General features: G+C 46.4%; 1 protein-coding gene across 7 annotated transcripts in view; it reads right to left on the reverse strand.

The window, feature by feature from the left end:
• Map4k3 (mitogen-activated protein kinase kinase kinase kinase 3) overlaps window positions 1-15,074 on the reverse strand; it is a 161,012-nt gene that overhangs the window by 97,880 nt on the left and 48,058 nt on the right. For all 7 annotated transcript variants that reach the window (XM_076558828.1, XM_076558829.1, XM_076558830.1 and 4 more), the window contains one exon: window positions 8,729-8,786. Coding sequence is in view for 4 of the 7 variants with exons in the window: in XM_006988363.3 (XP_006988425.1) it covers window positions 8,729-8,786 (58 nt within the window). In the remaining 3 variants the exon portion in view is untranslated. The remainder of the gene's footprint in view (window positions 1-8,728; window positions 8,787-15,074) is intronic.

Genomic DNA, 15,074 nt, shown 5'->3' on the forward strand with positions numbered 1-15,074 from the left:
CCTTGGCTACCGGGAGCACTCTAGTCAAGGTGATTCAGCCTTTTGTGAAGAGGTCCCCATCGGCAGGTGGATCGCATCAACTGTTTTGGTGGAAGTGACCACTGCATACATGTCCTGGCAGTTTCCTGATCTGTCTATAAGAGAGCTTCTGTCAACGAAGAGGGTGAGTTGGGGGTTTGTGAGGAGTTGGTCTAGGAGATCAGGCTGGGGTGAGCATAAGGCCTCAGCTTCTGGGCAGGAGTGTGGGAGCCCACAGTGACTCCAGCTTGTGGCTTAATTCCATCTTGACTCAAAGTCAAGAGAGTTCAAGCTTGTCTTTGCTTCTTAAGGCTGGATAACAGGATGATTGGCCAAAGGCATGGCTACTAGATATTTTGCTTTTCAAGGCCAAATAACAGGATGTTTGGTCAACGATGTCTTGAGAATTAAGGAGGTGTTTACGCTTGTTTGCTCCTTGAACCATGGTGTCCTTGAGAGGGGGAGGTCTTTTGCCCCTCCCCCTTACTTTAGGTATAAAGAGGCTGTGAGAAATAAACTCGGGGCTGCTGTGGTACTGACTCAGAGCCCTCCCAAACCTATCCTGTGTCTCTGTCTTTTCTTTAATGTCTCTGTTTTTCTTAGCTGTTTCTTCTCAACCCTCACTCCCCTACTCAGGACTGTTGGACAGGCCGGGCGGGACCCCACACAGGAGTGAGAGAGGACACCAGAGGAGGAAGGGAGGAGGAGGAGGAAGGGAGGAGGAGGAGGGCTGCAGGGTCTGGAGCAGGGCTGGAGGCCAAGGTAATGTGGGGATTTTCTAGACACAGTAAATGAAAGACCTGGTCCTGTGAGGGCCCAAGGAGGGAGAGAGAATGACTCAAAAGGTCTGAGAGGCAGTGGGTGGAGTGTACAGTGATTGGCTGGAACAGGGCCATCTTGAGGGCCTCCTGGGTGAATTCAGCTTCTGCTAGGGCTCTCAAGCATGGCTGATATCCACACACGGTGGGGTCTAGTTGTTTGGACAGAAAAGAAACGGCCGACTCAAAGGCCCAACCGGTTGGGCTAGAACCCAGTGGACAGAGGCATTTCCCACCTCCAGGGAAACAGCAGATGTGGTGGCTCAGGTACTCCTTGAACACATCATCCCTCGGTCTGGCATGCTACAGACCACTCAAATGGACAACAGGCCAGCCTTCACTTCCGGGTCATCAAGCTCATGTCGGAAGCCCTCAACATCTCCTGGAAGTTCAATGTCCCCCACCACCCACAAGGATTGAGAAGGCCAACAGACTCATCAAACAACGACTCACCAAGCCCTCCATTAAACCCAGGTTATCTTGGCCCTCCCTTCTCCCCATGGCCCTTATCTGCCTCTGGGACCCCACTCTCCTACAGGCCCAAGCCCTTTTGAGCTCCTTTATGGAAGGCCTTCCCTCTTCAATCACCACTTCCCAGCCCAGACCCCTCCACTGTCCAGGTACCTACCCTACCTCTCCCTCCTGAGGTCCCTTCTCTGTTCACATGCTGTTCGCTCTCTCCCTGCCCCCATACCAATGGACCCAACTGCCCCTGAGTCCAGGAGACTGAGTACCCCTCAAGCAAGACCTCCTAAGTCTCTAGAGCCCCGATGGACAGAACCCTACACTGTGATCCTCACCACCCACTCAGCTGCCAAGCTCCTGGGACATCCATGCTGGTACCATCTCTCCAGGCCTAAGTGGGCACCTATTCAGGATAAATGGTCTATCCAGCAACTGGGACCCTCCACCCTCTGGTTTTCCAAGACGTTCCAATGAAGGGCCTATCTGCTCTTCTGCCTTGCTCATTCGTCTCTGTCAGTACAACCAGGGCACATCTCTGTTCCTTTCTTAATGGCAACCTCTACTCTCCCCATGGCTAGTCCCGTTCATAGGGCCGACGATAATAACTTATGTTTTCTCCTAGCAACTTGCCTTCTCCACTTCCTCAGGAAACAAGACCCCTGAGGTCTCCAGGATGGCAGTTAACCCAACGCCTCTTCACCCACAGCTCCCACTGAGCACGAGCCCACTGACTCCCGACTCCCACTCCCCACATGGTCCCATGCCAGCAGGAAGTAGCCAGACTTGAACCAGCACCCATATTTCCAAGAAGGCTGGGATGTTCGGGTGGAAGCTATGCCTAGCCCCACTCCTCCCCGTCCTAAACCCCTCCCCTCTCAGAAAGCGTGTCGTGTCCCCCCCCCCCCCCCCCCCCCCGCAGCAGCTCCTCCCGGGAGCTGTCCAAGACCTCACCGACAGGGCATTTAAACTGCCTACTGGAGAGCTGTCATATGATTTTTTTTTTTCTGGTCTCCTCTCTCTGTCTCATCTCTGGGGGCCAGAAAGGTCACCTGGGAATGTTCTGCCCAATAAACCTGGTCTTTTGTTTTTAATTTGGCTTGATCTGCCTTACTGCGTCAGCACAGAGACTTACTATCAAGGTATGGACACTTTTCAACCCCCATATCTTTTTTAAGAGCTAGTTATATACTGAGGATCTTGAAACTGCGCCACTAGCCTGACTTCTGGAACTACAGATGCGTGTCCACTGGGCATGCTAAGACACATAGCACATACAAAGCAAAAGCAGGTTACGGGTCCTACTGATCCTGTTCCTCAGGCAGACAGCCCTCAAAGCCTTTCATAGGGTCCTATCACAGTCCTTGGGACATCTGTGACCCAGTCCTAGTTTTGGAAGCTCATCTCATTCCAACGGGAACTGGTTCCCACTGATGGAGCCATAGTGACCTGTTCTCTATGTGATCTCTGCCTCTATCTTGATGTCTGTCCTTTCTTTAGAACACTGTCCTTGCTTGTGACTACCTGGAATGGCTTTCTCCAAGAGTATCCTATGACTGTGCTATCATTCCAATCTCAGGTCAATGCCATTGCTTTGAGCAGTCTCCTGACACCATGACACTGGTTGAAGTACCCTAACATCTTATTTGGGATCGTGAAATTAGCTTACTGTTCATACATTTCCACACTTACTGTGTCGCTGTTAACTAAAATCTACGCTTCTCAAGGGTCAGGTTCATCTGCCTTAGGTACCATGTCTGGCACTGGGTAGACAATGAATAGATACTAACCAAATGATTGACACAAACAGATTTTTCACAAAATACAAGGCCAAAAAGTTACATATGGTAAAGGAAGATAGCCAATCTCTAGTCCCAAAGGAATGGCAATTAACATTCGTTGCTCAATAAGGATTATACTAAATTTTCACAAAGGCTTACAAAAAAAATAAATAAATAAAAAAATCCTGCAGGGCGGTGGCACAGGCCTTTAAGGCAGAGGCAGGCCTATTTCTGTGAGTTTGAGGTCAGCCTGGTCTACAGAGTGAGATCCAGTACAACTAAGGCTACACAGAGAAACAAACAAACAAACAGAACACAAATAAATCCTGGCCATGTTAAGTACATCCTCTGTGTGTGTGTGTTATTTCTAGGATACATCTTCCCAGAACCCTACCACACAAATGGCCATCAATCAGCTCTGACACAATGACAGAAGCACTCATACAAAACAGAGTGTACCCTCATAGCCAGGCGTGGTGGCGCACGCCTTTAATCCCAGCATTCAGGTGCCAGAGGCAGGCAGAGCTCTATGAATTCCAGGTCAGCCTGGTCTACATAGTGAGACCTTGTTTCAGACCAGAAAACAAACAATCCCCCCAAAACAAAACAAGCCCCCTCCCCCCGCCACAAAAAAAAAAAAACTAATGGCTTGGCCAAGGACTAGAAAAATGGCTTTGTATAAAGAGAACTTGCTGCTCTTTCAGAGGACCTGGGTTTGGTTCCCAGCACCCACGTGGTGGCTACCAATCATTTGTAACTCCAGTTCCAGGCACTCCAATGTCCTCTTCTGGCTGCCACAGGCCACTACACACATGTAGTTCAAAGACATGAACGTAGGCAAAACATCCATGAACTTAAAACATTTTTTGAAAAGTAAAAGATGACAGTGGAGAGGCAGTAACATGGAAAAATACCCATGACACACTTCCCAAATGAAGGTCGGAGACATACAATGAGCCTAGTACATCCACAACACACACACGTTTGCTCTCTGTGGCGGGCAAGGCCAGGCCTACCACTGTGAGAACACAGTCAGAAATGGAGCCTGGCTGAGGACACTGGCCAGTGACAGAGCTCTTGCCTGGTCATGTGCAAGGCCCTTGGCTTGATTCCCAGAACTGCGGCAAAAAGGAATGCGATGTACAGGCAAGGTACCAGAGATCATCTTTTCTTACAGAACTTAGACCTGCTGCTGAGTGTGATGCTGTCTTTCCCCACGCAGCCTGATGTTTGCAGCAGGAAGATTACTCACACTGCTGACCATCAAGTGAGTCACCTCTGTAGGGCCATGTCGGAGCTCTCAGGACTGTCTATCACATGCATCTCTACTGTATTTATTCTTCACAATCCTTGTTTCCTGGTGCAGTGGTATGCTAACAAAGTAAGCTGACCCACAGTATCATCTTGCCTATCCCTCATCTTTGACCAGCTCTTCACAACCTGTTTGGTTCAGTGTAAATGGAATCATGTCTATGTTTGGTATTTCTACATAAGTGTCAAACAATCTGGAGAAAATAAGGAAGCTGACAGTGGTTCTACAAGTCAGAATGATGAACAACTTTAATTTCTGCTTCTGCTTTAATTCTATTTTTCTGCTTTGATAACAATGATCAAAATTGGTTTTGCAATTTAAATAAAAAAGTACAGACTTATAGTTAAGCAAACACCACTGGAGAAAGGGAAATATAAATTAAAGTCACAGGAACAACATAAGCAGTCACAGTGAGATACTTTCGACTGACCCTTCATTTCAACAGTTTTGCCAAAATATCTCGTTTTCATTCAGCTTCAGTTTCAAAATAGTTACCAGCTATTTAAAGAGAAAGAAATAACCAAAACAAAGTACAAATTCTTGAAGTCTATCACTTTGCCTTTGACTATTTCAGACTTAAGTTTTATTTTTACAAAGGAGACTGACCACCAGGACTCTGAAATGTTGTGAATACTTCACTACCCATGAAGACAATCCTTTCCCCACATTGAGCCAGACCTGATTCTTCAGTTTTCACAGCTAAGAATTCACAACATATTAAATGATGCTGGGAGGCAGCTAGCCTAGTCCATCCTGAGGGGAAATTACAGGGCAAATTATTTAGCTTCTTCAAAAAAAATTGCAAAAAACCCCAAAGAGAACCCTACAAACATAAATGACAGTTAAAACACGTCGGCTATTTCCCATGTGGGGACTTTATCACTAAGAGACTGTTATCAATGCTGTCAGCTGTCGATTGGTTATGCACTCAACACTTTAAAGAAATTCTGTGTGTGACGTTGGGTGGGGGGGAAATTGTCCCAGCCTGTGCACACACGCAGAGACCAGAGGAGGACACGGTTTTTTCTGGTACATTATGATGCTCTTAGTCCCTCAGGGTCTCTCACTGAAGCTGGAACAAGGCAGAAGCCCAGGAAGCCCAGGGATTCTCCTATCTCTGTGCTCCATATGGAGTTACAGGCCAGGGTCACACCAGGCTTGTTAGGTGGCTATTGGGCATTTGAATTTGGATCCTCATGGTTATGCAGATAGTGCAAGACTGAGTCAGTTTTCTAGCCCCTTTATACTTTTTCTTTTTTTTTTTGGTTTTTCGAGACAGGGTTTCTCTGTGTAGCTTTGTGCCTTTCCTGGAACTCACTTGGTAGCCCAGGCTGGCCTCAAACTCACAGAGATCCGCCTGGCTCTGCCTCCCGAGTGCTGGGATTAAAGGCGTGCACCACCAACGCCCGGCTACCCCTTTATACTTTTAAAAGGCATATTAAAAACAATCAGGCCCTTCATTCCAGATGTAAAATTCATAATGTTTTAAGGAAATTTAAGCTTGCAACCATAACTAGAAATCAGTTTTAGGACAGGTAACTCTGCGTGTGAGACTCCTCAGGTCCACTCACTGTTAATCTACCCACCAGCAGTAATCCTAGCTCACTAACCCACGTTATCCCTTCTCTGAACATCTCGTCTCCCGTGGCTGGCTCCTTGCCTTTAGCGCTGTTTGAGTCTGTTGGAGCACACGTTAGCAATGACCTTCCTACTGTCTGTATGTGACACATTCTGTCCATTTGTTCACCGGTGACAATGACTCCACTGTAGGGGCATCGTGAGTAACGCTGCGCCGAGCCCTCACGTGCGCGTTGTGTGGCTAGACACAAAAGCACGGCTGTGAGTCATTAGGGCAAATGCACAGGTACCTTCCAAGAAAGGACCAGGGCCGGGCATGATGGCACAAGTCTTTAATCCCAGCACTCTGGAGGCAGAGGCAGGCAGATCTCTGTGAGTTTGAGGCCAGCCTGGTGTATATAGTGAGTTCCAGGACAGCCTGAACTACATAGGGAGACCCCATCTCAAAAAACAAACAAACAAACAAACACCAAACAACAACAAAAATAAAAAAACAAAAAAAAGCAAAGAACTCAACAAGTTCCAGAGAGGCAGCGCTGTCTCACACAAAGGTTCTGGTCTGGGGCTTGTGTTTTCTTTTTTTGGTTTTCGGAGACAGGGTTTCTCTGTGTAGCTTTGCGCCTTTCCTGGAACTCACTTGGTAGCCCAGGCTGTCCTCGAACTCAGATCCGCCTGCCTCTGCCTACCAAGTGCTGGGATTAAAGATGTGCGCCACCACCGCCCGGCATGTTTTCATTTTTTATTCCCTCTATACACTGAAATATTAAGGGTAGAAATGATCTGATGTTCGGGGTGTGTGTGGGGGGGATGGGTGACCAGGAACTGCCAAAGCACGGCTGGTCATGCCTTGGGAAGCGCAGGACAGTGTACACAGCAGCCATTTCCTACAGTAAGTTCTCAGTGTGGAATGCCGGGCTTTACTACGAGCGCTTTAGACATGCCCTGCTAAACTCCCACAACATTCTGAAACTGAAGCTACTATTTATTACTATCCCTCCTTAGAGGTGAGAAAACCAAGACCCTGAAAGCTCAGGCAAGGGGACCAAGTCCAGATTAGCAGGAGAACGGCTGTTTTCAGAGTCTGTGATTCAATCGCCCAGGTGAACTGAGCAACAAGCAAACATTTCCCCCAAGATAGGAACAAAGAAATATGAGCAGTGCGACATGAATGATTCTCTGTTCTTTAACTGTGTATCTTCTGATACACAGTAGTGTTTGAGATCAACAGTATCACAAATCAATCATCACACACATCAGAAAACCCTGAGTTAATGAAGGGTTCTAAGTCTCCAGGTTGATTTTTTTTTTAAAGGAGATGTTAAGATGTACTGAATAGATTGTAAATTCAGAGCTGAGAAAACACATTTCATTAAAATCTGGAAAAGGAAGAGCAAGGCTAGGATGACACTCTGGCCACCGCAAGAGCTCCAGCAGGCCTGGTCCCTCAGCTGCAGAAGCTTCTGAAGACACTCAGTCGATGTGGGAGAGCGACCTCAAGTCCAGGGGATTTTGGATTCACAGCCATTTCATCAAGTAACTTCTACTCCTGATTAAAAACTAAAAGCCTGATGAAAAATCCTCAATTGTACTCCCGATTTCACCAACTTCAAACAAATCCAATAGTAGAGAAAAGCAAAGAGATTCTACTGGTGATATTAGAAGGTAATTACATGATAGAGAATCTTTAACTGTATCGAACTGAAAATGTGTTCTGTGCTCATGGTATTCTCCTGTATTTAATCACAATCAATCAATACAGCCTTCAAATTTCATTTTCATGACACTTCTAAGAATGAGCTAAGTCAAGGGTAGGCCAAGCCTAACAGAAGGTGTCTTGGCTTTGCAGCTCAGAATGTTGTGTTATATTTCAGCTTGCGAAGTCTAGACTATTATCTGATAGTTCACGGGAAAAGCTGGCCCATCCCTGAAAATAAAGTCTCTGAATAGAGTTCTGTTCATTCTGGAGCTGAAACATAAAGTGCTGTGGGCCAAGTCCACACATCAGCATAATTGCTTACCTACTGCAGGAAGGAGAGAAGGGGAAGGTTCTGAGAGAAGATGTGCATGAGGAGTTAGCGCAGAAAGACGTGGGTTTTAGGATGTGGGGAACCCAAAGGAGAACACAGTTAGAGCAGACAAAACACACAGAGAGGTCCTAAGAGGCTTCATAATGAGCTGCTCAAACCAGAAGGGATACTAGATATTAGTGACACACAGGTGTTAGGATCTGCTGAGATCGGCTGAGAAACTCAGGAGCCAGAGCAAGAGGACAGGAGACAAAGAGCAGACCACAGCTTCCCAAATGTCAGCCCAGTTCTCCTCACTGGACTGCACTGGCCCCTCACAACAGGGCAATGCTACCTGGAAATAACTACACCAGCATAACTTTGTCACTTAGTCCAGGGAGTTCTGAAGTCAGTCCCCTCAGGACTGCCTCTCCTTCCCACAGTTACCAACTGAGCAGAGCTTACGCTGGGCTCAGACAGGCAGAAGGGAGAGACAGCTGTCTCTCTTCCCCAAAAAAACACTGAGAGAGTAGAAGAATGATAATCAAACATTATTAAAAAAAGCTTTAGCTGTATGATGGTAGAGGCCTGTGACTTCAGGACTTAGAATGCTGAGGTAGGAAGATCAATGGTTCAAGGTCAACCTGAGCTACAAGGACCATTTCAAAACATCAAAATATAAAAAAATGAAATTATTCTATGATATCCAATGACTTTCTAGCAATAAGAAACATCAAATTTCAAATAATTTACCTGGTTCCAATTTTATCACTTTAATTGCTGCTAATTCTCCAGTGTTAACATTCCGTGCCTAAAAGAAGAAGAAAAATGATCATGAAAAAAATTGTATAAAAAGACATTTAGTTTATTGTTTATTTCAATCAGACAGAAATATTTTAAAAGCACGAGCTGCACAACAAATCTACTTTACAAACAGACAGTACTGTGTCCTTCATAATGAATTCCAGCACTAATTTAAGTGTAAACTTAATACCATAGTAGCCGGGCACAGTTCTAAATGGTCTGATACTAGCACACTCAACTCTCACAGCATTCGTAAAGTGAAAACCAATACTGTTCCCATGTTGCAAATAAGAAAAAAGAAGCAAACAGGAGTGAAAACTTGCTTTGGTCATGCAACTGGCCAAGTGGGAACACTGAGGTTCAAAGCCAGGACGTCTACTTCAGACTTCACAGTGTAATTCCTTCCAGCATTACACCACAGAGCTCTTCGCGCTAACGCTAGGAGAACTGCGGAGTGGATTAAGCATTGAAATCTTTAATGAGACTCTAAATGCGAAAGCAGCCCCCTTGTGTCCCCTCAAATCCACATGTTGCCAGTAAAATCAATGTATTCAAAACAAGCCACTCATGAAAAATAAAATTAATTTAAAAAATCAACTCATGGGGCTGGGGATGTGGCTCAGCGTGTAGGGTATTTGCATAGCATGCCCGAAGCCCCGGGTTCCACACCCAACTTGGTATAAAGCAGGCATGGTAGAGGCAGGAGAATCCGAAGTTCAAGGTAACTCAGTTACTACAGAGCAAGCTGAAGGACGACAGCCTGGGCTATATGACATCTTGTGTCTAAGAAAGGAGGGAAGAGGGGAGGGAAGGGAGGAGGGAAGGAAGGAGGGAGGAGGGAGAGCCGCCAATTCCTAAGTTGGCTGTGATGGGCATGTCTAGGAACCGTAGCACTCAGGTGGACTGCTATGAACTGTGACCATCCTGTGCTATAGCCATAGCAGCCCTCGCTCCTACCTCAAAATCAGTCCGATTAATAGATCATGGGCATTTACAACTGTTCACCTAACTAAGGAGAAACTATCTTTAAATCTGCGATTTTAAAAATGGGGGTAAATCTTTACCAACTTAAGATGCTATCTATAATTGGATCAGAATTTTCAAAATGATATTTTAGCTGTTTATATTTAATTAATTTTTACAGCAGTCTAAAGAAAAAATAGTGCAATTCCATGATTAAGGGAAGATTTTATCATATGCCCAGGATTAGATTTAGCCACAATACTCCCTTCCTGGTAGACTGGGAAAATCTGTCAATCACCTGACAGGAGACAATGACATTGAAGGAACTCTTTTAAGAGTACCAGGGCAATGAGCAGTGTCAGCAAAGGGGCTGGAGAGATGGCTCATTGGGTACGCACTTGCTATGCAAATGTAAGGACCAGAATGCAGTTCAGCTTCCCAGCATTCCAGAGGCCCAGGCAGGAAATCCCTGGAGCAAGCTGGCTAGACAGATTAGCAGGAGTGGCAAGCTCTGGATTCTGCTGGGGATCCTGCCTCAATGTACAAGATGGAGAGCAACTGAAGATGACTCCAGCCATCCATTCTGAGTCTCTGAATACACGTGCATACATGTTCACATGCACCTGCACACACCTGTGTCCCCATACAGGAAAGCATGCATGTGCAGCACACACTTGCACATCTCACACACAGACTCATCCCCTCCACCACCTCACACATAACCAAACCAGCAAAGAATCCAAGAAGGTGGATAAGAAGCAGAGCCATCACTAGAAATATAAAATGTAGATCCTCCCCCAAAAGGGCTGGGGAGATGGCTCTCTTGGGAATGTGTTTGCTGTACAGCAACAGGACCTGAGTTTGAGTCCTTGGCACCCTCTGCAAAGGCAAATGTAGAAGCTGAGTGTAGCTGTGTGTGCCTGTAATCCCAGCACTAGGATGATCTGTCTCAAAAAGTAAGTGGGGAAGTGATAGAAAGATACTGATGTCAACTTTTGGCCTCAACACACAAATATGCACAGATGTGCATATGCACCTGCACACACCCACACACGCACAAATACACTTACACACACACACTACACACTATTTTTTTTAGAGTCACTGTGATGGTATACACCCTTAATCCTAGTATTTGACTTGATGAGAGGGAAAGGCAGCTGAGTCTCCATGAGTTCAAGGTGTGAGCTCTCAGCTGGTCCTGCCACCATCGTGGACGCTAACCCTCCAGAACTCTAAGTCCAATTCAGTACTTCCTTTTAAGTTGCTTGGTCATGGTATTTTATGAAAACAACAGAAAAGTAACTAATACACTCTCTATATGAATTTAAAAATTAAAACAATTTGCAGGGAAAATTCATTTAAAAATCACTTTTTCAGGGACTGAAGAGAGGTTCAGTGGTATGAGTACTGGATGCTTTTGCAGAGGACTAAGTTCAGTTTCCAGCACCTACATGGTGGCTTACCACCAGCTGTAACTCCTGTTCCAGAGGATTCAAAGCCCTCTTACCACCAGGCACAACACAGAGGCCAACACACACACACACACACACACACACACACACACACACACACACACACACACACACTAAAATTTTTCAGTATATAATCTCCATAACTAACAAATATGATGCTCATTAGAGTCAGCAGAAACCAGATCTGAACACTTCAAGCCAAAGTGACTTTCCCGTAAGTGGGAGAGACCTCCCAACAGCACTAACTAAATTGTTCCTTTCTCCAGGATGCTAGACACATAAACAACGGACTCAGAACACCCCTGTAGGAGGCCCCTTAACAAGGGCGGGGTGTAACACAGGCCCCTCTCTCCAGTTCCCATCAGTTTCTCAGACTACCACACTATGGTGTTCCCCTCCCACTCTGACATCTAAACATCTGCAAGTCAACCAGATGCTCCGTTCGTTCCCATCCCCCGCACCTTAAAACGGCCCCTTTTCAAAGTCTCACTTGTCTACTGGAAAGGAATTCAGGGTATGGGTGGCTGGATCATGGAACCACAGACTGTGAAGTTCCAAGCGTGGCTCACTGACCAGAGTTGAAAATTTGCTCCTGGTGACCACAGGAGGGCACACTCTTTACTGACAAAGTCGCACACGACGGACGGTTGCTGCACTCGGCTAAAAACTAATTTACTCAGAGCTCTCACTAGCAGAAACTCAGCTGGGAAATTGTGCCAGTAAACTCCTAGTGAGCAGGTGACTAAGCCACTGTTTAGTACTCTTTGACTTATTAACGGATTTCAGAAAGTAACAGTCCCAAACTCGGTTTCTTTAGAGTGCATAAAACCCCAGGCAGCTAGTGCGCTCCTGCTCCTCTTGCTTCCTGAAATGTTTCTCAGCGTGTAGCTTATTTGGCAATACTGAGATATTACTATGTGGGGGTAGAAGTGGGAGCCCAAAAGAAAAGTCGGGAAACTTCCACTATACGTGGAGGACTTTTAAAGCATTATGACCACGTAGCGCACAGTCATGGCTGCAGGCGTGACTCTGCAGTACTCGGGATGCTGAGGCAGTTAGGACAGTGCGGTGTCAAGACCCTACCTTAAAGAACTCACTGACTTGAGAATCAAGCCAGTATTCTCTCGAATAGTTAGGTATTCTGGATTTACCCGACTCAGCTCGAGCAATTTATTTTTCAATGAGCATGGTTAACAGTCTAAGATATTAACATATATGAATGTTTTAAGTCAATATTAATAACCAATTCCTCATACTTCTTTTTTTATTTGTTTGTTTGTTTTTCGAGACAGGGTTTCTCTGTGTAGCTTTGCACCTTTCCTGGAACTCACTCTGTAGCCCAGGCTGGCCTTGAACTCACAGAGATCCGCCTGGCTCTGCCTCCCGAGTGCTGGGATTAAAGGCGTGCATCACCACCGCCCGCCCGTCGATACTTCTTAAGGGCAGAAACTGAAGAGAACTGCCATGAGCACCTAGACCTGACCTGATCTTCAGCTGCATCACTGATCAGATCACCTCTACATGCCCCCAAGGTGAGGTTCTGCTCATGAGGGGTGCACAGCACTGCTCTCCACTATACAGCACTTTCCCGGACCGCTTTCAGACAGAATCCACATACACAATGTTTCCCCTTCACTGAGGAATTCACTGATGTGTATTCACATACTTAAGAATTAGGGGAACACCACATTTTCATCACCCTCCCCCCTGCCCACCAAGCAAAACAAAACCCTAGACCTACGAGCTGTCACTCACATTCTCTGAGTATTCTGGACATTTCACTAAATGGAACTGAACAACATGTGGTTCCTGGTAACTGGTTTCTTTCACTCAGTCTGTTTTCAGATTCACATAGGTATTACTGCCAAATAATATTCCATTGCACAGAACTCCATTCTGTTTTTCCAGTCTTCGGCTGAAGGGTATATGGAGTGGTAGTTAATCTTCAGCGTCAACCCGACTGGACTAAGACTCCCCTAGGAGACACATGTCTGGGCATGTCTGTGGGTGTTTCCAGAGTGTTAAATGAATAAGAAGACCCACTCTGATTGCAGGTGGTATCATTCCACAAGCTGAGGCCCCAGACTGGACACAAGGGGAAGAGGAGGAAGCCAGATGAGCTTCCTCCCTGCTGCTCCGAGGTATGACATGAGGAGCCCCAGGTCTATGCTTCCAACACCATGGAGTTACCTGCTGCCACGTCTCCCCAGCCATGATGGACCACGTCCCATCCAACTCTGAGCCAAAATAAACCTTTCCTCTCCCTTAAGTTGCTTCTTGCCAGGTGACAAGAAAAGTACCTAAAACACATGGGTTGTTTCAGTAGTTGTCGTTATGTAAATACTACTACTAAATGTACTACCATATATATTTTTGGGTAAATCTGTTTCCAATCCTCGTGAATATATACCTTACATGTACTGAGAAGTGTTGGGTTGTATGATAAATACTGCAGTCTGATACTTTGATGAGCTGCCCAATTGTTTTCCAAAGCAGCTATCGTGTCTTATGGCATTACCACCAACACACAGCACTCCGGTTCCCCCACACCTTTGCAGATCTGTCACTGTGAATTTTTTACTTTAGCTCTCCGGGTGGGGATGCCCACCTCTGCCTTTTGAATACTGGCATTGGGGTGTGCACCACCATACCTAGTTTACCCACTTAAAGCGTTCTCGATTGTTTACACCTTAAGTCACACCCTCCACACGTTTCCTGCATTATGGGCTGTTTCCTCCCCCTTGCCGCCGCTCACTGGGGCATCCCCAGGCAGGCAGCGCATCCCCAGGCAGGCAGCACATCCCCGTGGGGCTCCCACGCCTGAGCTGCCTCCACTCCTGGATGCACAAAGGCGTTCCGTTTGATGGAGTCCAGCTTGGCTTCTGTTTTGTCACTGCTGTCTCTCTGTCTCTGTCTCTCTCTTGGTTTTCTGAGACAGGGTTTCTCTTAGTAGTCCTGGCTGTTCTTGAACTCGGAGATCTGTCTGCTCCTGCTGGGATTAAAGCATTCACCACCACCGCCCGCCCGGCTTCTCTGTTTTTCTTGATGGTTAAGAAAGCCAGAGTCACAGGTCTCTCTCTTTGCCAACAGCCTGTAGTTTCCGCCCTTACGTTAAGGTCAATGATCCACTTTTAGTAACCTTCTGTATGGTGCTGCACGGAGGGAGTTTCCAAGGTCACTCTTGTGCATGTGGATACGAAGTTGTGAAATACAGTATTTTTAACTTCAGTAAAGCCCTTTATTATCTGGCCCCCACCTATCTTTCTAGTCACTCCCAAACTTGCACTTTATGCTCTGGCCAAAGCAAACACACTGCGGTTGCCCAGTACCAGCCACACTTTTACCCCAGCTCCCTCCCCTGGGCCTAGATCCCAGACCTCGTGGAGCTAGATCCCAACGTTAAAGCTAGTCTTGGGTTAGCCTGACCCTGACCCTTGAACTTCTTTCCACTCAGGCATACTCCAGCCCCCCACATTCCTGCAGATCCGAAGCAACCTTTCTCAGACTGGCGAGGGCCTGACGAGAACCCTGCAGATCTACAGTTGACAGCTCTTGACAGCTCTTGATTTCAGATCTGTTTGAGAACTGGGTTTGGTGAGGGAGCTGTGGGACCTTTCAGATTGGACTAGTTTGGGAGAAGACCTCTCCTGAGCTCATTTCACACTGCTGAGTTATGTTTGAGTACGAGAAAAGCCCTCTGCATGTGGGAATATAGGTAAGCAACACAATCAAGAAGCATTGTGATTGCACCTAGGAGCATGCAGGGTACCACAGGAAGTATCAAGGACAGCCATTTTTGGTGCAAATTGACCACTGCTGGGTGCTGAGCACCTGGAGCTTTCAACACTTACTATGTA

The sequence above is a fragment of the Peromyscus maniculatus genome, chromosome 22, assembly GCF_049852395.1.
Source record: "Peromyscus maniculatus bairdii isolate BWxNUB_F1_BW_parent chromosome 22, HU_Pman_BW_mat_3.1, whole genome shotgun sequence".
Lineage (NCBI taxonomy): Eukaryota > Metazoa > Chordata > Mammalia > Rodentia > Cricetidae > Peromyscus > Peromyscus maniculatus.